Genomic DNA, 26,500 nt, shown 5'->3' with positions numbered 1-26,500 from the left:
TAGTTTAATTAAATCCTCTCCTGTGAGAGCAACACAGTATGAAACTATGCATACCTGCCCAGAATATATCAGCAAGGTCTCGACTAATGGTTGATAAGAAAATCACATACGTACACATACAATGGAAGTTGGACCTTATACAAGTCTTCCTTCATGCATTCCTTTATTGAATGTTATACAGTGGAACCAAATTTATGTATTGTAACACAATACTGTAATGTCTGTCGCCCAACTATAGGACTGTCATTACCAGGCCATTCCTTCCGTAACTGTCAACAACTCAAAAGATAGAAAATATGTATTTTCCCCAAACCATTGCTCTTGGGAGCAGAGCTAAAGTGTATCATTAGTTCAGAATTCAGATACATGCTGGGGAAAGAATAAGAAAATGGCACTCGGTAAGTGGAAATTTGGAGCAATAGCACAGACCTCTCTCTAACTCCCTTGGATCAGCATGATATAATAATTACAGTGGCAACATTCTGTGTCAGTCCAAGTCAGAATTTTGACAAAGACGTCTGTTCTCTAACCTGGCGAGGCAGTGGTCCATGTTGCACTCTTGGAGTTTGGGTTTAGGCTTGACATTCTCAGGGTAGTAGTGGCAGTACTGATCCACAACGACCCTGCCCGTCCGCAGGTCAAAGCACTCTGCTGATGTCAGCTGGTAACCTACCGCCAATGAGACGTCACGTCACACAGTCAGACCAGAACCAATGAAATGGCACAACATTCAGAGCTAAATCACAATAAAGATCTGTTTAAGGCAAGAGCACTGGTTAACATACAGCTGATTCAGCATTACTGGTGGAAACCATAATAATTCATCATCAAGCATGACTGATTTGGGATAATATGAATTATGAAAGCATGACCACTGATCACCGATTGGAGGACATTACTTGCTGACAACACTGCATTATATCCGCCAGATGGTCTATTGACCATATTCACATGGCAGCCATTTTGCTCTTAAAGCAAAGTGAATATAGCCTGACACTCAGCCTGAATTTTCATTTTGTTTCACTCCATTATTCTGAACAATTTTTTTTTAATGGCCGTGGCAGCGAGGAGCCAGGCTAAAGTGAATAGGGTCAATTCCATTAATAGCATTAGCATAGCCTCTATTGTGTACCTCCACCACAGGTGACAGAGCAAGGGAAGAAGTCAGTCTCTCTCCAGCGGTGTACAATGGGCTGGTAGAAGATGAACTGGACAACACTGTCCACTCCACTGGCGTACAGCACCTGAAGAGTTAACGTTTGAATTACTGTTACTGAATGACATTTATTGAATGGCATATGTTTGCTAAATAGTGTGACACATGAGGATAAATAATGGATATTGGGTTGAGGATATTACCTCCCATGTATAGTATGTGCATGAACCTCACCACTATCACCTTGACATGTTACTATGATATGAAAGCTCTTGTCCTTCAATTTAAAACGAAGACATGCATTGGAAACACACCTCGTTTATGTCTCTGGTTAGGCCCAGATGGAACCCATGACACTATTCTCATTATAGAATATAGGCGTGGATGAGTAACAACTTTCTGCAGCTAAACAGTTCCAAAACTGAAGCAATTCTTATAGGCACCCCACACCAGATAAAAACATCCCCCATAACCAGCATCACCTTCTCCGGACAGGACCTCCCCCTCTCATCGGTTGTCACAAACCTGGGAGTAAAAATGGACCCTCACCTTAATTTCGAGGCCCACGTCAAATTCCTATGCAAAACATCCTTCTTTCACCTCAGAAACATTTCAAAACTCCGTCCCACACTCACGCTAGCAGATTCAGAAAAGCTCGTCCACGCCTTTGTCTCCTCCAGGTTGGACTATTGCAATGCACTTCTCATCGGGATCCCTAGCAAGAGCCTTCAAAGGCTCCAGTATATTCAGAACAGCGCTGCTAGGGTCCTGATGAGAGTGCGCAAACATGAGCACATCACACCCATCCTCCGTTCACTCCACTGGCTTCCCGTTGCTTTCCGGACCCAATACAAAATATCCCTGTTGACACATCAGTGCATCCACGGCAACGCTCCCTCATACCTCAAGGACCTAGTCTCCCTGCAACCCTCGACCCGCAACCTCCGCTCTTCAAACACCAACCTCCTCAACACCCGCAAGGCCAATCTACGCACCATGGACGACCGGGCTTTCTGCTCGGTCGCCCCCGAACTGTGGAACGCCCTCCCTGTCCACCTGAGAGCACCACAGTCGGTCGACTGCTTTAAGAGAGGATTAAAGACCTACCTTTTTAGCAAAGCATTCTTTTAGCTGGTTTTACCTCTAGGCTTTATGCCCCCATATTTTAATTGTTTTGTTCAGTTTCTTAGTTGTTGTTTTCCTTTATTGGTGTGATGTTTCTGTTTTAAATTTTGCCTTCTGTAAGCACTTTGAGATTTCTTGCAAATGTAAAGTGCGTTATAAATAAAATCCATTATTATTATTATTATTATTATAGTTACTGGTTCACAAAAAGGGTACACACATCCATTTTGGAGCTGGTGCAGACTAAAACAAGAAAGACAGTCTGTACAAGAGCTTGCTGCTTCGCCACATTTAGTTCCCTGGACTCGAATCAGTAGAGACAAGAGAATGGGAAGAAAAGGGCTGACACTGAACGTTCACTGACACACCTATAGTGCCCATACAGTATTTCACTGAGAGACACTGGAATTGGTTCTGAGGTGTTCGTTTAGTTTCCCCCTTTATCACAAAGGAAAATCAGACAGCTGGAGAAACAGCACACAAATAATTGACAGAAGTGGAATTCAACCTTGTATCACTTTGGGTGATGTACGCAGAGAGCCAGCACACTTGACTACGAAGATACTTGGATGGGAAATCTTAAACTTTCTCTCTCATGATATTTCACAGGCATTGGGTGACAGGTTGCTGCAAAATGGTTTGCCCAGTATTTCCACTTGTCAGTGAAAATATGTTCAGTAGTAGACACTATTTATCTTGAATTCGTGCTTTATTGATCTACCAAAGAAAGACACATCGAAGGCATATGCTAAATAATTTACTTCTAGCCTCATCCATCCACCATATTGAAGAAATACACAAAGACAGATTATACCTGCAAGTCTTATAAATCAAACCCCTCATGCACTCATTCAAATTCATTTGTTTACAGTGGAAAGACTGTCTGGCAACCATTTAATAAGGTTTTCCATTTGCCCAGGCTATTCCTGGGCTGCGATATGAATTGGCTGTCTGCCTCTTAACAGATTAGAAAATTATGCATTTACAGCTTCTCAGATTTCCGTCTCCTGCATTCCTATTTATTGTGCTGTCCTGACTTGTGTTTAGGAGCGGGTGAGTGTTGTTACTGGCATTTTCCAGTCCACGGCCTGTATAATTTCTAATGTCCATTCACTGGCCCTACATATTTGTGTGTGCGTGCGTGTGTGTGTGTGTGTGTGTGTGTGTGTGTGTGTGTGTGTGTGTGTGTGTGTGTGTGTGTGTGTGTGTGTGTGTGTGTGTGCGTGCGTGCGTGCGTGCGCATACTGAATAGTCATATTTGTGTGTAAATGTCTGCAGTGTATGTGCATGCATTTAAGTGTAACAGCCAGTTATCGTCATGGCTAATGGCTGTTTGACATAAGAATGATCTTAAACTGTAGTTATTGACACATGGACTTTTTTCCACAGAAGCATTGTAATTAGCGAGTGCAAAAATTGACTGGAGAGAGACACGTTGGCTGGACTACATCAGAATCATTCCACTGGGGGACTGCTGGATCGCTGAAATTAAGTGCATGATTAGCCACAGGACCTCTGTCCACCTTTTGCCCTGGTACTTGTAGCTGCCATGTAGCAAAAAGAAAAGGGGGTGAAAGCAAAGGATTTGGTGAAGCAGAGAGGAGCGAGAAAGCGGAGCTTTCCATGATTCCATAAACAGACACAACTTGGGCCTGAAATGAGTTATGTTTGTTCCATTGGAACAAGCTTGTCTGACTTTATACAGTGTGACAGAGAAATATTGGAAGTAAATAAAAGACCAAATCTATCCTATGCAATTAGTTGCTTTTAGCACAGACATCTTGGTTTTAAATTTGGCTTAAGACCTTTAAGGCATGTCAACTCATCTCTCTACACCCGCTTTTCATGTCTCTCTCCACTGTGCTAATAATACTATTCAGCTTTAAAAAAGCTAATTTAGGCTGAAAACTAAAAAGGAGCCCGCTGATTCTTCACATAGTCCAAGGCCTGACATTCCAAAGTCTGTCAACCATCACTCATAGCAAAGTGTCATCAAGGGGCATTTACACCAATGAACTATATCACTGCAACCGTAACAGCCAAAGACATGAAATCACTCGTGTCATAACAGACACCTTAGTAAGCCAAAAACAACCACTGGTTTTGGAGCTAAGAAGGTCTGCACTGCTATTGTTTTCATTGCATGACACACAGCCTCAAATAACGTGCAGGCCCTCTCCATGAGGCGAGTTAAACAAGAAGTTATTTGAGTCTGATTTTTAACCACTTAAACCCTATATACTTTGTTGACCGGGGTCCCCAGGGGTCTATAGTAGCCACCCCTTTCCCCCCCCCTACACCAAATATCTATCACCGAAAATAGCTGACCCATAAGCTCAGCTTGATGATCTCTTATTTTCAACGAATGTATGCCCCAGAATAGGGACGCTACGGGTGGCGTGCACATGATGCCCCTATAGGTTTAAACCTAAACAGAGAAGATGAAATCCCCCTGAACTCTACGTGACACAGGGGGGGAGTTCATCGCAGGTTCAGGGAAACAACAATCTGATCCTGTGCTGATTTGGCCGAGGCACTCCATTTTCATGGCTTCACATAGCAGACACTACCGTTTTAACTTTTGCATTGGAAAAACAAAAGTAAAATGTCAACAAATGATGTCACCCTGGTTCTATCCAGTAGAGCGGAGTTGGGATCAGTTACAAAGAACCAAACCGCGCCGTGACCTCAAGCCAACATGAAACAGCTGGCTTGTTATTGGACTGGCAAATATTATGATGCCTTTTCAAAATGTTCTGAACTTATAGAACCGGAGGAAAATAACGTATACTACTTACAACTTATAACTATATATAAAACCTGCCACCAGGGCTTTAACAGTTTCTCGCCTGATTTATCCTTAGTAGTGCACCAATATATAGCCAAAGTACAAGCTCTCAACATGTGGCGTGTTGTGTGCTTGTAGATCGGCTATTTCCGTTTGTGAAACACAAAACGCAGCCAAGTATAACTCAGGCTTAAGCTAACACATTCAGCATTTGAGGCCAGTTAAGGTAAACTGACTACTTGAGCCTAATTTATGCTTTGGTGACAAAGCGTCTATGGAAAATGGTGTCATTTTGTCGCAATATATTTGACATACAGTCTATCGCCAGTGTGCGTTGTCACTATAGCAACCAGACACCAAGCCCAGCTGGGGTTTATGTTCCGCGAATCTGGCAACGATACATCCTCGTTCATAAGTAACTTAGTAGTAAACTACCATCATTACCACAGCAACTATCCAATCACTGCTCCGCACCACAAAATTGTCCAAACTGTTGAGTTGACATCATTTTTGTCTGCGACGTGTCACACTAGCATAAATTAGGCTTTAGGCACTACCCATACACCGGCACTGAATCTTATTGCTGATTTGGGGGAAAGTCATCTGTATTATAGGCTGCATGTAGCTGTAACTGATGGTTGTGGCGGGCATTTTGTATTGATTAATTTGTCCCTGGCATGACTTCTCCATGAACCAGGGGTGCAAAGTGAGGGGACACACGAAGGGTTGTAGTCGTGGGCGGCCACGTAGCAGATCAGAGAAAATCCGGTTTACTCTAATGAAAGTAGGAAAAACTCACAAAACATATCTTGTTTGTGATCACAAATGTTAAGAATGTTATTTGGTATGTTGTTTAGACAGATGCTAGGTTTTATGTTTGCTTGGTATCCTAGTTACTTTGATGCACTCAATTTACATCACCATTTACCCTGTCGTTTGTTGACTAGGGTTCATGCCAATTACACTGATCTTGTATAAGAGCGTCTGCTAAATGCCTACATTGGAGCTGGAATTGCAACATTGCATAAAAAAAACCCACATCATTATATTTAGGCTCCTCTTCTCTCTATTCCAGTGGTGATGGTGGTGCTTTCTCCTTCACATCTGACAGCAGAGCTTCCACTGGCACTTCTGCGAAACTAATAATACGTTTGCTTTGGTGGCTCATACATCTTCGCCTACTGTACTCTAATTTGTGTGTTGTTTATACTGCGTCTGATGACGTAGTTGAGGCTCTAGTGGTCTTTATGCAAAGCGAGTGGTTGCCGTCTATTGTTGTCGAAGTCACACACAACAATCTGCCGGCGGCCCGGCGCAGGAGTACGGAGAGTGGCAGGGATAGAGCGGCAAGAGTAGTCAGAGCGGCGAGAGTCATATTGCCATCAGGCAGCTGCCCACAACATAAACATCCCCCCCCCCTCAAAATCATCACGTGAGGGGACAAAATGTCCCTGTGTCCCCCCTACTGAACCCACACAGGAATTGCATTGCGTTATCCAGTCAGCCTGAGGTCTCAACGTGGGGTTATCTCTGCAAGACATTTAACCACTAAGCCACTTAAACACAAAATAATAAATTAAAAAAATCATAAATATCCAATTTAAAAGCTATTTTTTTTTATTTTCACCTATAATGACATCCCCAAAACCAGGAAGCCATTGGTTAATGCCGCACCCATGCACACTAAGTTAGTAGCTCTTACTTTGACAGTGAAGTCGGCTCCGAGCGGACCGGCGATCCTCAGGACCTCCTTTTCAGAGAGTTTCTGGTAGTCCAAGGTTGTGTTCTCCAGGTGGTACTGGCCCGAATTATCCAGGGAAAGTTCCCCTTTCACCCCTTGGAGTGTCTTACTCTCCACATCTACCAGAGGAGCCAAAGTAAACAGGGGACAAAGTAAACAATGCAGACAATGGAAATCATTACAGTTAGGAAACAGTCCAGTGCATGATAATGTTGATGATCACTTTTATTTGTATTTAAAAAACTTGTGAAATGGGACGTTCTGCATAATGAGTACTTTTACTTTTGGTACTTTGAGTACATTTTGATGCCAATACTTTTGTACTTTTACTCAAGTGAATTTTGAATACCGAACATGTACTTGTGACAGACAATTTCTACAATAGGGTATTGATACTTTTACTTAAGTAAAAGAATTGGAGTACCGGTACTTCTTCCATCACTGCCCATTTCTATGTCTATTGGCCCAAATAGACCAATCTGACAGTCAGCTAACAACACTGGGGCTCACAGCATCAAGGGTCTTAGTTGGTTGTAAAATGCCTCCATTCTTTAGGGTGCCTCCATCTTTCCACAACAGTCAAAGTCAAAGACATGCACACACAAAACACTATACCCCCAACGCTCATAACTGCTGAGCTGATTTCAGCCAACCATCGGTTTGGTGTTTTTGAATCCTTAGTCTTTCCACGTTGTGTCGTGTGTGTGTGTGTGTGTGTGTGTGTGTGTGTGTGTGTGTGTGTGTGTGTGTGTGTGTGTGTGTGCGTGTGCGTGTGTGTGTGCGAGCGCATGTATACGTATATATACTGTAGAAGCATAAACGCTTTCATTTATCACTGACTGCAAAATACACTTCGGATCGACCAAGTAACATGCAGAACTGGCTGGCTGTTATGCTTGGATCCAAACACTCTCTCAGTTCAGCGGTGCTGGGAAGCCCACGGGAATCCAAGTGAGCTGGTGGCGTAGCGAGCTTTTCCACCATTTGACCTCAATTCAACCTAGGCCTAATGGGGTCTTTTCTAATTCCAGCATGGAAGTTTAAACAATAACAACAGCAAGCACGGGAACAAGCTCTAAGGAGCACCCGTCATCCTGTGCCGACAGATGGTTACCATTTCAGTGCCCTCAGCAAGGAGAATGGGGGAAATATTTAATGACAAATCTGTCCAGCAAGACGAGAAAAAAAAAAGAAAAAAGAAAAGAAAGAAGCACTATTCACCCCACTCAAGAAAAAGGAGCCACTATGGAAACGGATAGATAGGTGCAGAAGAGAAGAGATGGAACATTTGTTATCGATTTGAACCGAAAGGGAGTTTGCTGCCAAAACGCTGACATCAGTGATCGTTGCTGGAAGCGTTTGGAGCGGGATTCATTAGAGCCAGAGGGAAGGGAAGAGAGAGAGAAGAGAAACTCTCTTCCTATTATTCTGCCCTGGCCTTCCTGATGTAATCTTAGAAATAATCATGCTTCCTGTATGAGAGAGCCCCTTATCAAATTTGGTCAATGCTAGGGATAAGTGGTAAATGATAGATTATTCATTGGATGAGGTACTTATTTGGAAGGTATGGTAGCTGGCAGATAGTTGGTCCAAGTTATTACTTGGACCAACAGCAATATTTCTTTCTATACTGTATGGTTCAAATGCCTGCCGTCTGTGAGACGTTTAAATATCTGCAATCCAGTGCAGCATGGCATGTTTGCTAATATGGGTTCTATCATACTTTATATTTATGTACTTAAAGTACATATGTATACACTCAGAGTTTATGGCAACAAAAAAAAACTAAACACATTTCCGGGCAACAACAACTTACCAAAATATAACAATAGGAGAATTACTGAAGTGACAAGCAGCAAATATGCATTGTTTTTTAAATCACTAAATGGAAATGCACCACTTATCTGCAATGCTTTTTTAATGTATGCGCACGGCAGGATCCTTGGATCCACAGGTCTCTGAATCCATGGATATTTAAAAGAAACACACATTTTTTTTTGCCGATGTACAGTAGATTCTTTGCATTGCTTTTATTTGTATACATTTCTTACAATTAATTTTCAAATATAGGTATAATATATGTATTCTAATATAGTTCTTTAATTTCCTCTCTTTTGACTTCTTTTTAATCTTTCTATTCTGTGAAGCACATTGAGTTGCACCGTATGTATGAAATGTGCTATATAAATAACGTTTGATTGAACTTTTCTGGATGGAAGAGCACCCCGGACCTACCAAGACTTACACAAGTGATCCGGGCCTTTCAAGACAAGACGCACATGGCGACTCCTATAGGGGATGACTACAACTGTATCTTCAGCTTGGGGGAGAGAGAGAGAGAGAGAGAGAGAGAGAGAGAGAGAGAGAGAGAGAGAGAGAGAGAGAGAGAGGGGGGGAGAGAGAGAGAGAACATGTTAGCGCAGTTAGTAGCGACAAAGTATCTTCTAACATGGCATGAAAGTCAACAGTGTTAATTAATTGGTCCGTTGTGGGACAGAGCAGAATTCCAAACATATTCAGTAACCACTATGCTGGTCTACATAAGATCTAATGAAACTAATAGTCCCAGATGAAGTAGATGGGAACCTGGACCTACATCTGTATGGTGGTTTTGGCTTTCCCTCTTGCACAGCACAGGTTCTTACTCAGGGACTTAATCAACACCATGTGTCAGGCTCAAGTGTTATTGGTGAGGCGATGATCAAGGGGTGTTCAACAGGTATTAGTATGACAAGCTGAAAGCTTAGACGGGGAGAGAGCGTTTCCAGACATGTTATCTACTGAGATTAAAGTTCAGAGAGCTATGTTGTGCACATCCAGTGTTCGCTGGTGGTGCAAGACTAAATAAGTAAGAGTGAGGAAAAGAAAAAAGTCTGCACACAGTCGTATAGAGTTATTTTGGAACTCCCTCACGTACCTCTGAGGGTTCCTGGACCCCACTGTAGTGGCGGGCAAATACTATATTCCATCTTTCATAATTAAGTACATCTACTGTATGATGAAGAATAGTGGTTAAATGTTATATTTTTGGTAGTATTCAGAAGATATCAAGTGCTTTTGATAAGCACTTGGGGGGGGGGGGGGGTTCTTACTTTTTCCTGAGGCATGCTGGGACTTGTAGTGTCCCCGCACAAGTCGACAGGACGAGCCGTCTCCATTGCATATGCCACAGTTGTCCTCCTTTGCCGTGCTTCCCAACTGGTGATCACAACCTACAATCTGAGACAGGAAAAAGTAATCCATACAGTACCATACCACACCACACCATACCATACTGTAACATATCGCACTGGTACTATGGTACTGGCACTGTGGTACTGGTACTATGGTACTGGTGGCATGGCACTGGTGGTATGGTACTATGTACTATGCCGTACCATTCGGTACCAATACCAAACTATACTGTACCATCGTATCGTACTGTACTGCACCATAACAATATAATGATATGCCAATAGCAATCCAGTGTGTTGCATATTCCATCATGAATGATACATTAAATGTAATGTACAAAAATGGATCACAGAATACAGACATGGTGTCTGTATTCTTGTTCCGCCGTCACAGATCCTCTGGAGGTGGCCGCGGTAAACTTCCGAGGGCCCATAGAGAGCCGCCAGGAAGTCACAGTTGGCAAAATGATTAAATACGTGATTGACACCCGAGTGGCGAATGGCTGTCAGGTGGTGGTTGACGGCCTTGTGAAGCAGTTCGCGGCAATCATTCAACATGGCACTCATGACACAGTGGTCAAAGGCGAACTCGATCTGGTGGAAACTGACCGCTGTAAACCCTATATCCTTAGTTGACTGGGGTCCCCCAGGACTCTATACTCTATCCCTCCTTTTTCCCCTTTACGCCAAAAACTTTTCGCCAAAACTAGCCGATCTACAAGCTCACAACGCATTGCGTTGCGATGCAGTTGTGAGCTTGTAAATATGTAATTCTGACTGAATATTCGCCCCCAGAGTGGGGACGTTAGGGTTCAGTCACGTGCACATACACAATCACAACATTCATAGGTGCGTGCACACCCGCACTTCACCAAAAGGAACTGACAAGAGGCCTTGAGAGCATCCCCTTCAACCTAGCTCTATAAGCTAGGCAGAACAAATGTTACACAATGTTTTGTATTAAACATTATCTCCAACCAACCGTATTTGATTGATGGACTTTTTAGCATGAAGTGTCAGTCAAATGAAGCCAAAACCACAGTGTGGTTCTAAGCAAGGTTGGAGCGCCTTTTAAACCCCCGTCCTATACCTCAGCACACGCGATGCTTCAGGATGCGATTTCATTCAACCAGGAAAAAATGCATTGTGAACCATTTCCTGGGATGTCAGTCAAAATCCCATGCTTTTGATATGTTCCTCATTCTGTATTCATTCACAAAGCAGATGCCACAGAGTTGGCGTGACGCCACTCGCTGTGTATGGATTCGGTTGGATTTATTCACTTTTAATTCAGTGGGACTCAAACCACTGGACCACTGTGGGTTTAGTGATTTTGGCTCCTTGGCAGCAGATAAGAAGCAAGAAGTGAATAAATAGATATAGGACAAAGAAGTAGTAGAGAACGCAAACCGTGCTGAGTGTCAGGTGTGCAGAGCATGGTATAAAGCCTATATGGCAAAGAATTGTGTTACCTTTGTGTCGTTGTACAGAGTAATTTATTGTATTTTTTTTACAATGATGAGCCCTAGCGTCCCTATTCTGGGCATGTCATAAAAGGCAAACATTCGGTGAAAATAGCCAATCTACAAGCTCGCAATGCTTTGCAAAGCAATGTATTGTTAGCTTGTAGATCAGCTATTTGCAGTGAAGACATTTGGAGTATAGACACTTGGGGGACACTGGTCAATGAAGAATAAAAGGTTTAATAGGTTAAGATCCTTGTTTGACCTTTGCCATCCGAGTGAACTATGTTTCGACCGAAAAGATGGAGAAATATATGAATATGCAACTGTAGTTTAGTTTTATTGGGGTGTTATCAATAACCCATGTTACGTAGATAGTAGGCACATCCAAAGGCAGTGCCACCCAAAGGTGGGTGCAGGACAGAGAAAGATCAGCAGCCATTACATACCTGACAGACTCCGCTGATACACATGTCCAGAGATTCGGTGTAACAACGCGTCCCGTCCAGCACCTTGGGAGCGAGCTCCACCACCAGGCCCACGCCGCTGGCCTTACACTTGAGGGCACAGGGGTTGTCAGGGTCATTGTCCACGGGCAGCCACTCGTGGTACTCTCCCTGGAATCGCACATCTGCGTGCGCTGAACATTGCTGGTCACGGAAGTCGCCCGCATCTGGAGGGCAGTCCTGAGGGTATTACAGACAAGAGATCATCTGAGTGATTCATTTAGAAAATATCTTTATATTTTGCATTGGGGTGCACCAATATATCGGCCACATATCGGTATTGGCCGATATTTGCTGTTATCGGTCAACATCGGTATCAGCAAAAAAAATAAAATAATTCATTACATTCTTTTGCTGGTTAAAGCCACTCTATGGTGTTTGTGATATGAAATGTAAGTTTACCATAATCACAGTAAACATTATCAAATTAACAAATATCGGTATCAGTATCGGTTATCGGCTAAATTGTTATTTGAAACATCGGTATCGGCCAAGAATTTCCGGTGCATCCCTAATTTTGCATGATATAGGTATAAGTGATAGTGTACTGTACAGTATATGTAATTCCGGATTTTTGGAAGCAGTGATAAAAATACAAACATTAGGGTTCATATTGCCCGACCATCACATATCTCCATTGCCAGCTTGCTCTAACACAACGTCCCAGATCACACGTATTCAGTCGTCAAACATAAGACCTGGCAGCATTCACATAGTCCTAGCACAATACTGTAGAGTCTCCAACACAGTTTACCATTTCCATTTATTCCAAGTTGAAACCACATGAAAGAGCCACTGACGTCCATTACATAAAGATGAGTTTGCTGAACTTACCACATTACTGCATGTGCGATATTTGATATTCTGCCCTTCACAGGTCCTGGAGGAGGGGAAGAGAAAGAGAGGAGGGGGGGGTGAAATGGACATGTGGCTGAGCTGGCTTTGGGGGTGAGCGATAAAACAAACCACTGTGCACATCAGTCATCTGCGGTTGGTGGAGTGACGGCAGCTGATATTTCCTCCACCCGGCCCCAAATCTCCTCTCTTTCTTAAGCTGGGTTTATACTTAGTTGCATGCCGGTGTCGCACGCCGGATATAGCCGATCTACAAGCTCACAACGTGCCACGCTGCAATGCGTTTTGAGCTTTTAGATCTTTAGACTTTCATGCCATGAATTTTCAGATAGTCACATCGTGATGACGTGGTGACTATGTTGGCTCGGAACCGTTTGTGCAGAAGCACAAACCAACAGTTATGTTCACACAGTTTGCCTCATGCAAAAACTAAAAAAATGCCCGTGCAATTTTGCGCGGTCCCATTCAAGTACTGGAAAAATAATTCTTCCAACTAAGTTGTATACAATCCTCATCAAAACACATGAGTACACTCACAGGTGTCGGACAGATGATTCCCTTTCAGTAAACAAACCCTTGCCCAGACAGCTCAGCAAATACACAGTTGTTCATTTTGAATCAGAGTCTGTCGAACAGATTGGAGCTGTTCGGCACATGGCTGTCAGGCAGACAGATCCTTTGTCCAAATTATGAAGCTATCTGCTTATTGTAAATTAGGTCCCTTTGATGCTTTGATGCCAGCAGATGATCACTCATACAGGGTGACTTGGAAAAGCTAGATATCTCAGAGTGCGGTGGAAATTAATCAAAGCAAAACCCCTCTTTAGTTCTTGTAACTTGAGAGGAATTCCAGTGTCATCAGGCTTTAGCTAACGCGGAGCCGTGATTGGAGGCAACGTAGCAGAATCGGGACTACGGGATGAATGAGGGATAAAGGGTTTTTATGATTTTATTGCAGCGAACGCAGAGCTCGGCGGTGAGGAGCACAGCGTAGCATGGCAAGCCCATTAGAACCCCATGACTGAGCCAGACAGTTCTCACTGCCAAGACAAACAGAAGGTCACTGTGGCTCAGACCTGAACGAGACACTTGAAGAAGACTGAGGGACTGAGAGACAGGTATCAGTGTGGAAAACCATCAGGCCAGGCACTATATAACCTAGATTCTAAACAACACCACATGAAGTCCCTTTACTGCTTTGTGGCTTTGAAGGCATGGAGAGGAGGCTAACCAGTAAGGTGAGTACGGATTCATGATGACATCATCATACTATACGATAAAAGAAGCTACTTGGAATGCCAGAATTCCCAGAGCGGACATGCAGCTCTCACCAGTAGACCCCACTGCAGACACACATGGTAATTATGACAAATATACACACAAAACATATGTCACCACTAAGAGATCGTTCATTTGTACACTACAGTACACACAAGCACGCACATGCGCACACACATATACGCACACACACACACAAATAGCCACAATTTCCCCCCAAGATAAGAAATAGAGCTCCTTTTGGTTGAAACCATAAAATCACAATATGAAATTGGAATGGGATATACCGTACAGTGAATGCCTGGCTCCTATGTTTTCGATCATTCATAGTAATGCCCATATACTTGTCATCAACTCAACTCACAGTAAAAATTATAGATTGAATGTAATTGCAAGCAGACCCTGTGACCGGTGCCATAAGATTAATACCTTCGAAATGAATGAGTACTTGGAAATATGGCCCGTTTGGTGATACATGAATTATGCTCTCATTGTAACATTTTATATTGGTTATTTCAGAAAAGCAAAAACACCAGGTCCATGTCATTAGAGTAAATGTTGAGTTTATATGGCAAGGATGGGGACACAATAAAGAAGGTCACTCCCTTCCACCCTTCCTTCCTTCCTTCCCTCCCTCATGCCTTTCTTCCTTCATTTCCGCATCACATGAATGTTTGACAAAACCCTCAATTCACCCATTATTACTCTACTTATACTGTAGTATGCACCCTACATCCAAAACCCTCCTACAGTATGCATCCAACATCCTAAACCCCTACCTACGATATGCAGGGTCGGAAACCTTGTATGTCCAAAACCGTTCCTTTTTTTTACCATTATAATGAAAACATTTTAATATAGTGAAAATAGTCGATCTACAAGCACTTATGAACTTGTAAATCTGCTATTTTTCACTTGAAATATGGAGATACGATGTTTCTGCCCGACAGCAACAGAATGTACAGGCCACATGGAGGGTGGTCTCTTGGCTGTAAAAATGAGACACACTAACATACTGTAATGACTCTAGTTAATTACATAATTCATTGCCTTCAGAGAAAATTCACTTTTAATTGCCACCAAAACATGGCCTTTTAACACAGCTGTGGGTACGCCTTTGTTGGAATTCCCAAAATGCCACAGCCATTTAATGTCACTGCTAGTAATTGCTGCAACTGATGACAGCACGCACAAGCACGCACAAGCACAAGCACACATGCACTCACTCTAACACTAACACACACTAACACACACACACGCACAAATAGCGACGCTCCATTATCAGTGGTTTCAAAGGTTACAACAACACCATAACATTTCTGTAACACTGTGGATACAGGACAGAATCCAAATGTGATTTAGAATCACGCAGTGGTGGAAAGTAACTTAGTACAATTACTCAAGTACTGTACTTAAGTAAAATGTTTAGGTATTTTTACTTTACTGGATTACTTCCAATTTTCCATAATTTTACTTCTACTCCACTACATCTCAAAGGCAAATATTGTACGCTTACTCCACTATAATGAATTCTTACAAGCTATTTTGTAGATTTTTATTATCATTACAAAACTACTGAACACCTACTTTGGCAATTTGAAAATAGCCAATCTACAAGCTTGCAACGCGTGGCAAAGCGACGCGTTGTGAGCTTGTAGATCTCAAAGGATTCCAGAGGATTCAAAGGATTTGAAAACTTGTGAAATGGGACCTTCTGCATAATGAGTACTTTTACTTTTGGTACTTAAAGTATATCTTGATGCCAATACTTTTTGTACTTTTAATACATTTTTAATACCGAACTTTTACAGGTACTTCTACAATAGGGTATTGATACCCTATTGTTACTTAAGTTTATTTTTTTTGTACTTCTTCCATCACTGGAATCACGGCTTAAGAACTCATGTCTATTATGTCAACATTAATAGTTTTTTTCTTAAATAACTTTGCTACTGACCCACTGGCCTTTAAAATACAGACAAGCATTTGCTCTGCTATTCTGCAACGAACTCTCTCTAGCCACCCCTCTTCATCTACACAATAGTTTTAATTCTAAGTCCATACTATTCTTACAGTCTCATAGTTGAATTAACACAACACTTTTTTTTACAGCACTTTTTTATTTTACACTTAAGCATGTAGTTGATGCGCTGACCTGCAGTGTTACCGTCGCTGCAACAGTTCGATCAAACCGAGGTAAACCTAACAATAGATGAAAGAAAACGTGCACTATTCCCTCCGTAGAAAGTTCATGCGGTGTGTAACCGAGAAGTGTGAGACAGCTCCGATTAATATCATCAACTAATCAACAAGCTGGCTCAGATTTCTCTACCCCTGTTGCACAGCCAAATGGCCTCATTATTGTTTGAGCAGTTACATTCTGTTGACATGGCAGTCCATCCATATGCCCACACTTGCTTCACAAGCGGCTCTGCCGCATTACATTATTCTGCTTATGATCAAATGAAGTGTGGTCTATGGGGGGGTCTAATGAGGGCCAGGCGTCTCGTGTTCGGATTGCACTTTGCTTGTGTTCCCTCTGGAGGCTGCTGGGGTCACGTACATTTGTGCGGTAGCAGCAATGTGGAAAACATGGATCCCATGCGTGCGAGTGGGTGTGCATGCGAGTCCGTACACTGTGTGATCGCGTGCAAGTGGATGTGCTAGAGTGGGGGGATGCGTGTGCGTGTGCGTGTGCCCGTGCGTGTGCGTGTGTGTATGTACTGTATACAGTCAAAATCGTGAAAAATGTGTGAGTGAAAGCATGAGCACTCACACATAATGTGTGTGTGCGTGCATGTGTGCATGTGTGCGAGTGTGCGTGTGCGTGTGCGTGTGCGTGTGTGTGTGTGTGTGTGTGTGTGTGTGTGTGTGTGTGTGTGTGCGTGTTTGTTTGTTTGTGAGAGTGAGCGCACATGTTAGTGTACATGTGAAACTGTGAATAAATATGTGCATGTGAGTGTACAGTACATGAGTGTTCTACATGTGTACTATAGGTTACAGAGTTACAGCGGGGTGGTATAGGTTTGGAGTGTGTTTCACACCAATTTACAGCCCTTCTCTCTTCCAACACGCATGCACACACGCGCGCACACACACACACACACACACACACACACACACACACACACACACACACACACACACGTGCACACACGCGTGCACACACACAAGGGGCCTTGTGCTGTGGGCTTTAATGGCATCGTTTGATGTCCCACAGAGACCAGGCCATTGGTCTCTCGTTCCCACGCGATGGTGAGGTGAGGTGGGATAGAGGTGACACAGAGGGTCCCACCACATACATTTAACCATCCAACCGCCCAAATGGCACTCAAATGCATAAACATACCTCCCCTAGAAACAATTATGTTTGAGAGCAAATGGCTGTTTACACATGCACAAATTATGTGCATAAACACACACACACGCCCACAAATGTCTGCATCAGACACAGTGTTCAGACCCCAAACACCTCTTCACACGTCAATTCACGGCGGACCAGTTTTACAGCCAGTAGCATTCTGAGGTTTGCCTTGACCAGAAGTTCTGGGCACGTGCAGAGAAATGGCCGTTGTTGATATCATGAAATGAGCTCCCAGAGAAACCATGCACCGCAATGTTTGCAGTACAGCACAGGAGGGGAGGGCTGGCTGTCTAGCACTTTGGAGGTTTGAGGTTTTGACACTCGTCTAGAAATAATCAAAACAGGCTTGTTTTTTTTTCAGCCCTATTCCACACAGCGCAAACAGGGCACCTTATGCCACTGGTCGTGACCTCGAGTGTGATCCACTTTGTTTTGTCAGTGTCTGTGCACAGATGCATTGTTTCATCATTTCCCTAAGTGGCTGTGTCACAGTTGGAACGGACCCCCCCCTTTCCCAATGGCGCTGACCTCTCCAGCAAGGCCCACTGGGCACCTCGTGTGATCCAGGGGTACATTCTGAGGGCCGTAAATGTAGGAATGCAGTGAAGTCACCATGCAGATATTTCCCAGTCTATAAATGTGACAACATTTCTATGGAAAACATACTCTCTTGCTCATTCGCTCGCTGCCTCTTTCTCTCGCCGTGCAATGTAATTGGCCACTTTGCAGAGCACACTTGGCCTCTGGGCTTTAATCTTTAATTTAGTTTGAAGCCCTTCCAAGTGGATGACTCTTGCTTGACGATGAAAGGAACGAGGGGTCCAGGGTGCAGGTTCAAGTTTTGTCCCAAAATGTAAGCCAACGATGACGAAAAGGGAAGCTCAGACCAATGCAGCCTCATTGTTTGCAGATCCCAAATCTCTCATTCAGGAGGAGATATTTAACGGCCTTTGGAAAAAATACATTAATTATTACGCTCTGATTTGTGAAGGAACCTTACTGGGAAGAGTTTGACAACCAAATGCAGATGAATTGGTGACTGCAGGACTGATGGAAGTCTAGACCACTTTTAGAGGCCTGGATGGGCATGTGATCTACAATGACCTTCTAGGCCTCTTTAACAGTCATATAAAATGTATTTTGAGCACTACCATTACAGCCCCTGGGAATAAGGCAAGCGGCGAGATTTACTCACGCTATTAGGGACTCTGTCTGGGTCTATTTGGCAGGACCAAATAGCATGAAAGCAAGCCCTACCATCCCCCTCACTCTCGTCTCAATATGTTGTATGGGAATTTAATGGAAACCAGTCTGGCCCCAGTCAGGACTTTGGTCTCGGAGCGAGGAGATTACCTCGGATTGTGTCTAAGCACATGTTTACAAATTGTCCACGGGATGGTTCCGTTTTGCCACGACAAGGAGATTCTAACTTCTAGGCACACATTTTATTAATATTATGTTCTTTCAGTGATGTATGCCTCTCTTAAAGAAAATAAATCATTATACTGTAGAGCCCCATTTTACGTTGCTGTGCACATGATGTTGTCAATCTGATTCTCCTATTGCAGTGGTCTGCTACGTCATGGCAGATACTGTACATTGCCTATGTATAAATCAATAAAAACCTAATAAAGTACTAATATCATTGTACTGTATGAAGTCTTTATGAAGACAGGACGTATGGGATGAAACAAGAGGGAAAAGTTCCATTGGATGACAAAGAAACCACATGAGAAATCACAGTTTGGAAGAATATTGTCGTGGTGGAAACCTATGTATGTTGTTGTGAACGGGTCTTTTCAGGATTCAAAATTCAAATTCAAAAATAGCAAAAGTAGCAGATCGACAAGCTTGCGGATCTGCTACTTTTGATGTTTTTGTGTGACGCTGCAGTATAATCAAGTGGGGCGTTCATTTACGAAAAAAAACACAAACCGTTAGAATATGGAGATATATGGAGGTTTCTGCCCGACAACAACGCGATACAAGAAGGGAATCAGGCCGAATCTTACTTGGAACCGAGGCATCGTCGGAGGGCGTAGGAGGCCCCTCCCCCACAGGTGCGGGAACACTCGCTCCACGAGCCCCAGGCGTCCCACAGGGCGTCTCGGTCCTCCTCGGATCGAGCTGTCCGCGAGCTCTGTACGAGGAGAGAGACAGACAGACAGACAGACAGACATACAGAGAGAGAGAGAGAGAGAGAAAACACTTGTTGAAGTGCAGAGTTTATACGCCACAGGGTCACAGTTATTGAAGGCCTCCAGCCATTTCCATCCAGCGCTCACTTCCACTGTCATCACCTCGTCTGTTCTTCTTCTTCTCCCCCAAACTTTGAGAGCAGAAGCCAAGGAAAGCGCAAATACAAATAAATAAGCATTTGGCATGGCTAACAGGCATCATTAACAGACAGATCGATTGTCCTGCAAATTCGTAATGGGGAATGGGGAATCTCTCTCTCTCTCTCTCTCTCTCTATCTCTCTCTCTCTCTCTCGTAGCACAGGAATGCCTGGCTCAAAGCAATCTGTTATTCACCTGTTTCCTAGGCTGTGTGTTTTCCACTTCCTGTCGGATTTCATTGGATATCATTAGTCACCTGACCAGTTTCATTGGATTTCATTGGATCAAATCGACAGGAAGTGGAAAACACACAGGAAGTGGAAAGCCTAGGAAACAGGTGAATAAAAATAGAGATTCAAACACAGTACTAACAGTTTCTATGGTCCACAAACCAAGACAGCAGTCAACTGAAGGAGCTTGAACTTATAGCCAGTGGGCAACAATGAAAACGTAACTGGAGCGCACGTGTGACGGGAAAAGATAGACAGCAATGGGAAGTAATCAAAAGCTCTCAACTTTCACCTCTGCATATTTCAGTCATATGTCCGAATCATCCTTCAAACTGTGAAACTTTAGTCTTGTCCTAACAAGCTCCAGCAGTCCTTGCTTTAGTCTCTCTCTCTCTCTCTTCCCCTCTCTCTCTCTCTCCCCCCCCTCTCTCTCTCTCTCTCTCTCTCTCTCTCTCTCTCTCTGTTACAGTATAATTGCACAGTGGTGCATTTGGCAGCAGCAGTAGGGATATTAGTGAGACATCCAAGATCAATATTATGAGAAGATGAATTCTTAGCCTGCAAGGACAATGTGCACCTCATATGTACCGTGACAGCCAAATTCTGAAGACCCCTGCCTCCTCCCAAGTCTCTCTCTCTCTCTCTCTCTCTCTCTCTCTCTCTCTCTCTCTCTCTCTCTCTCTCTCTCTCTCTCTCTCTCTCTCATCTCTCTCTCTCTCTCTCTCTCTCTCTCTCTCTCTCTCTCTCTCTCGTACTTTAACTTGTCTTTCATGCTCTCTCCCTCTATTCCTCTTCAGAGAAGACTACTGGGAGATGGACTCACCTTGCTCTGAGGCAGGTGTTTATTTGCATGGCATTGAAACACTGGCATTGTCGTGTGAATGTGGATCATTATTATGGCCATGTGTGAGTTAGGTTTTGTTCCTGTGGCTACGCTCAACAGCCTTGGCTACGCTCAACAGCCTAGCTAGCTTGTCTCAAACACCACTGGTACGGAAACAAAATCTAATATCAGATCCAGCCATAATAGGCATTTAGCAGCTGTAAACTAGAAGCATAGTGTTTTTTGCTAGCAACTAGCAACTGAAGAACAGCAAAAGGAAATAGATTCTAGACCAGTTGAATAGAACAAGAGCAAGTCATGAAAGTGTGAATAACAAAATAGAGGTATTAGAATTCATAGGACTGGAACTAATGCTGTGATAGATCATCTACCTCCTATGGATGTCTTCAATAGACCAGGTGTCCTTGCACATTCAGTGAAATAATCAGTCATTTGCTGTCTTTAAAGCCATACAAGTGATTGGATGGTTACAAAAAGTATCTGACTGCACGATCAAGTCAAGCACACAGGCAGTCATCAGAGGTGTCACAGCATCACTCAGGGACACTTTAGGATTGCAAAAATGACTATTGTTCCCTTTATGAAGCCTCACACCATGGAACCTTTTAAGTCATGGGCAGCACTTTGTCCACAACCACCCCAACACCCCACCCAACCAACCAAGGTCAACAGCCTGTGCGGAAACCATGCTTACACACCCAGAGCTGTTGCCAATGGCTTAAAAGGCCTCTCAAGGCCTTCACATGTGGGGTGAAATGTAAACCACAGCGCCATGCACCACTTGCCCTGAAACAGGCAGAACGGGGGCCCGGGTGGGGGCCAGAGTAGGGGCCCAAACAGGGCTGTATGTATAACACCTGCTCCAATGGGCCCGGTGTCCAAGGAGCTGATGAATGGCTTACGCCGACGCACCAGCCTTCGAGTCCCGCAACACCAAAAAACATTGATTGCCCAGGCCCTCTAGGAAAGCATGGCGGTATTCTGCCCTACTCGGCCCCCTCCCCTGTGTCACGGCATCTAGTTTTGTTTTAGGATGACAAATGGCTTTCGGAGAGGAAGGAAAATGCATGATGATAATGCCGCTGTGACTATTTTCTTTGGGGCCCCGGTAGCAAAAAGACCCCCCCCACGCTCCACTATTAAGTGTGTGTGAGTGCATGTGTATACATGTCTGTGATGGGGGATGTGGGGCGGTCAGATTATTAAAAAAATGGGCATTCATACATATACAACTGTCAGCGCTAATGACGCCTGAAGTACGGCAGAGAGGAACGGCAAGGCCTAAACACAGCAAACATGTCAGGCGACGGTGCTGCATTCCTGCCCAGGCCGGCTTCCTCCATGCCTGGATCCACGATAAATAAACGCAGGCGGCATTCTGGGCAGCCGCTCTGGTGCGCCGCCCCGCTTCTCCTTTGAAAAGCAATCAGTGAAATTTTGCACTCAATTACTGGCGGGAGCTGCACTGCTAAGCCAAGACAGCCAGAGGCATATCAAACAGGGACCGGGAGAGAGAGGGAGAGAGAGGGAGAGAGAGATCAGTGAGAGGGGAGGGAGCGAGGGAGAATAGATGAAGGACGGAGGGATGGAGATGAGGAGTAATAGGTTACTTGGCTGACCGCGCCGCTATTGTTCTCGGCGAAAAGCAAGAGAACTCGAGGCTCCGTTAATCGGCCGGTTGTCCCTCGGGGATTTGGATACAGTAATCAAAAGGCTCGGATAACTGCTTGGAGGCTCCCCGACCCTCCGTCCATGCACGCTCCACCTCCACCTCTCTCTCTCTCTCTCTCCCTCTCTCTGATCTCTCCAAGGTTTTTGTTTAAACTGGCTAACCTTCCGCTGAGTGAGGAGGTGCTCTCTTTTTCGGATTGGGATCCACCCCTACAATGACACCTTGGAGGCTCATCTAAATTCCAGGTAACACATTTGTCACCCCAACATTTAGGCCTTGTTTTGTTTCAATAAGGAAATGCGTTAAATACCATCTGCAGTATTTGCTAAATTAGAGATTAAACAAGAAACCTGGCATCCTACAGTACATGGATGTTTAAGTCACTACTCCCTCGTATGAGAAACCTTGATCGCAATCTCACCAGATATGCCACCTTGCTGTCACCCGTCCCTGTTTTCATATCAGGTGAAGAAGAGGAAGCGAGCAAATGATACATCAGACCGCTGAGATCCACATTATATGTTATTTTGACAGGCAGGCTCTATTTAAGTCACCTTTCAGCAACTGAAACTAAGGACATTTTCCTTGAAGATGGAAAACTCTGCGACAGGGGAAAGAAACCCAATGCCGGTGCCTCCTTTTGCAGACTATGTCAATATACATACGATGGCCTTTTCAGTTGGCAAGACATATGATCTTCGCACATCTGCTGAATCCCTTGTCCCCCCCACCACCCCCTCCTCGGAACCCTCAGGCTGCACTCCGCGCTCACCTCTGTGCCGCAAGGCAACCGCTGTGATGACATAAGGAGACCTAGACCTCAGAGAAAACAGCTCGCCGGTCCAGCATCCGCGGTCTCTCTTTTTTTTATATGACTTATGTTAAAAAAAATAAAACAAAAACAAAAAGAAACGGGGGTGGGTGAGCATGACGACTTGCAGCGCTCAAGAGTAAATAAGATGACTCGCGTGTTTTTTTTACAGCCTCGTTAACCTACCGCTGAGAGGACTTAGAAGGGATCCAGTGCATTCCGACCGTGTGGAGTCGGATAGAGTAACAATCATAAAATGAATGTGAGCACATCTGCCCAACAGGAACAAAAACTAAATAAATTCTTATTAGGTCATGTCTTGGTTATAATTTCTTGAGCACCTTGCTTTTTTTTTTTTTTTTTAATCACAAAAATATATGAAAATGGTCAAATATATTAAACTTTGTTTCAGTAGATCAAAACAAAGAGAGCAAATTGATTTAAAAGTGGATAATTATCATGTTACATTACCATGAGAAGAAGAGTTGTCACCAGTAGCCTGCAAGTGGGAAAGTGTTGATCCATCATGACTTTTGACAAAATGACAAGTGTGTTATCGGATCCCTCCAGTTTGTGTGGGAGTGTATGCGTATTTCCAGGAAATATGTGTGTGTGTGTGTGTGTGTGTGTGTGTGTGTGTGTGTGTGTGTGTGTGTGTGTGTGTGTGTGTGTGTGTGTGTGTGTGTGTGTGTGTGTGTGTGTGTGTGTGTGTGTGTGTGTGTGTGTGTGTGTGTGTGTGTGTGTGTGTGTATGTGTGTGTGTGCGTGTGTCTGAGCCTGGGGTGTGATGCTCCACTCTCTGGGTCCAGAGCGTCCTGTCTGCCTGCCTGCCTACTCCTCTCTGACTTGCTCCCTCTCTTCCTCAGGAATAAGTTAAGGGGGAGTGGAAGAGGAACGATCGGTGTGTGTGTGTGTGTGTGTGTGTGTGTACATGCACGTGTGCTTGAGGTCCCTGTGTGAGAGGGAGTGGAGTAATCGGAGGGATCCAAACCCGTCAAGTAGTCAGGTCCAGCACAACAGCCAATCAATAAATGGGCCTCAGCTAGTTCAAACAAGGAGCTGGCCAGCTGCAACTTCACAAATTCACGTGTGTGTGTGTGTGTGTGTGTGTGTGTGTGTGTGTGTGTGTGTGTGTGTGTGTGTGTGTGTGTGTGTGTGTGTGTGTGTGTGTGTGTGTGTGTGTGTGTGTGTGTGTGTGTGTGTGTGTGTGTGTGTGTGTGTGTGTGTGTGTGTGTGTGTGTGCGCGCGCGTGTGCATGCGTGCGTGCGTGTGTGTTTACATGCTTTGGATAAAAGCGTCTGCTAAATGACTGTAATGTAATGTAATGTAATGTACATGCGTGCATGTGTGTGTGCGTGCGCACACTTTACAGAGACTCAAAAGCAGGCATGAAGGCAGGGAGACAACAGCTGTAATCCAAGTTTATTTTATTTTTAGCTTCATTTATCTCTTTACCTCCCTTTGCTGTTTCTCTCTTCATGCGTCTCATTCGGTTTCGCTCTCTACTTTTATCTGTCTCCTGTTTCTCTGTTTCTCTCTCTACCTTTGTGTCTCGATCCGTTTGTGTCGATACGTTTCACTCTCTACTTTCTCTCTTTTTTATTTTTATTTTGTTTACCTTTCTACTGTTCTGTCTCTCTCTCTACATTTATGTCTCGGTCTATTTCTCTCTCTCAGCCTTCTCTGACTCCTTCTGTTTCTCTGTCCTATTCCGTTCCTCTCCTCTCTCATTTATTTACTTGCCTTATTTACTGTACTTCATTTGCTCCTTTTTTTTAATAGCAGATTGAGGTGTTTATAAGACCTTATAATCTTTCATGCAAAGTGAGTATGAACGATCGTTATATAAAGTTGTAGAAGCCGATCTACAGTAAATGTGTCAGTGTGCTTTGTCACCCTCTGCAGTCATGGAGGAGAGGAGAGCATGAGAGCCTGGCCAGGAGAGGGCCAGGTGTAGTTCATTGGAGGCTCACAGCTTTTAACGTCTGGTTTTGTTGTTGCTGCCTTCTACTTTGAGTTATATTAAAGTACATTTCTTTTATGTTTTCAAACCTGGAACTGGAATAAAAATGGTATAAACCTTTTTGAGTTCAACCTTAACTTTTGGACATTCCTCATTTCCTTTTATCATGTTTTGCTGCTCAAAAACAGTCCGTGTAAAGAGGTACTCTCAATCAACCAACACAGGGACAAAAGGTCATTACATCATTTTTCTCTCTCTACCTTTCTATGTCTTGTTCTGTTTCTCTCTCTCTACCTTTCTGTCGTTCTGTTTTGGTTTCTATACTCTGTCTCCTGTGTCTCTTTCGCTCCCTTCTCTGTCTTCCTATACTGTCTTCCTCTGTCTTCAACTATGACGATGACAGTGGTTAATGATATACGTAGTTATAGTGCTTGGAGTGGACGGCCCTTTATGCCTACCTATAAGCACTATTGTCCATTTACGATATATAAACACTATTGGCCCTTTATGCCTCATTGCCTACCTAAAAACACTATTGCTTTACTTAGCTCAGTCGGTAGAGCACTCGCCTCTTGACCACGAGGTCATGGGTTCGATCCCAAGCACCGCCAACTCAGTGAATGAGTAGCGTGGCTTGGGAGTGCGGTAAGTACAGGGAGCTGATGGTACTATAGGTGTTGCACTCCACCTCAGAAATCCATCTCCCAGGGGTCTAGCGCACTGCGAAACGGGGATAGACACCCCGCCGCTCTGGCTGATACCGACATTAACCCTCTCCGACCTATTTACTTAAACCAGACAATGAGCTGTCATAAAGAGGCTATGTCATGCTATAACCCCGCTCTCCATCCATTATGAGAGCACTGAGATGTTCTAATAAGACCTTATAACGATTCATGCAAAATGGGTAGGACCAGGACAATTATAATACAACGTATTTCGTCAACCTAACCTCTCAGTCGGTAGAGCACTCGCCTTCGGACCACAATGTTCTGTGTATGGCGACGGCAACTCAGCAAGCATATGAGTAGCACAGCTTGGCTAAGTCGTGCGGTAAGTATTGGGGGGAAAAAATACGTACTTATAGTCAAATCTACAGTATAATGCCTTATGAGTGTTGATAAAAGACACTATTACCCTTTATGCAGGTTCAAAGCAACTCTTATAACACATTATGGCTGCTTTATAATGCAT

General features: G+C 43.9%; 1 protein-coding gene across 3 annotated transcripts in view; it reads right to left on the bottom strand.

Moving 5' to 3' along the window:
• LOC308101810 (ADAMTS-like protein 1) overlaps nt 1–26,500 on the bottom strand; it is a 137,642-nt gene that overhangs the window by 27,158 nt on the left and 83,984 nt on the right. For 2 of the 3 annotated variants that reach the window (XM_080451291.1, XM_080451292.1), the window contains exons 3-10: nt 19,462–19,589; nt 12,787–12,832; nt 11,896–12,132; nt 9,903–10,029; nt 9,056–9,130; nt 6,772–6,929; nt 1,133–1,244; nt 531–669 (exon numbers count right to left, since the gene is read on the bottom strand). In XM_080451291.1, the coding sequence (XP_080307417.1) occupies nt 531–669; nt 1,133–1,244; nt 6,772–6,929; nt 9,056–9,130; nt 9,903–10,029; nt 11,896–12,132; nt 12,787–12,832; nt 19,462–19,589 (1,022 nt within the window). Of the gene's footprint in view, nt 1–530; nt 670–1,132; nt 1,245–6,771; nt 6,930–9,055; nt 9,131–9,902; nt 10,030–11,895; nt 12,133–12,786; nt 12,833–19,461; nt 19,590–23,815; nt 24,162–26,500 lie in introns of those variants that run through there. The other variant, XM_080451293.1, reaches the window with a different exon arrangement.

The sequence above is a fragment of the Gymnoscopelus braueri genome, assembly GCF_963280865.1.
Source record: "Gymnoscopelus braueri genome assembly, chromosome: 15".
Taxonomy (NCBI): Eukaryota; Metazoa; Chordata; class Actinopteri; order Myctophiformes; family Myctophidae; genus Gymnoscopelus; species Gymnoscopelus braueri.
This window is presented reverse-complemented; position numbering and strand designations above follow the sequence as displayed.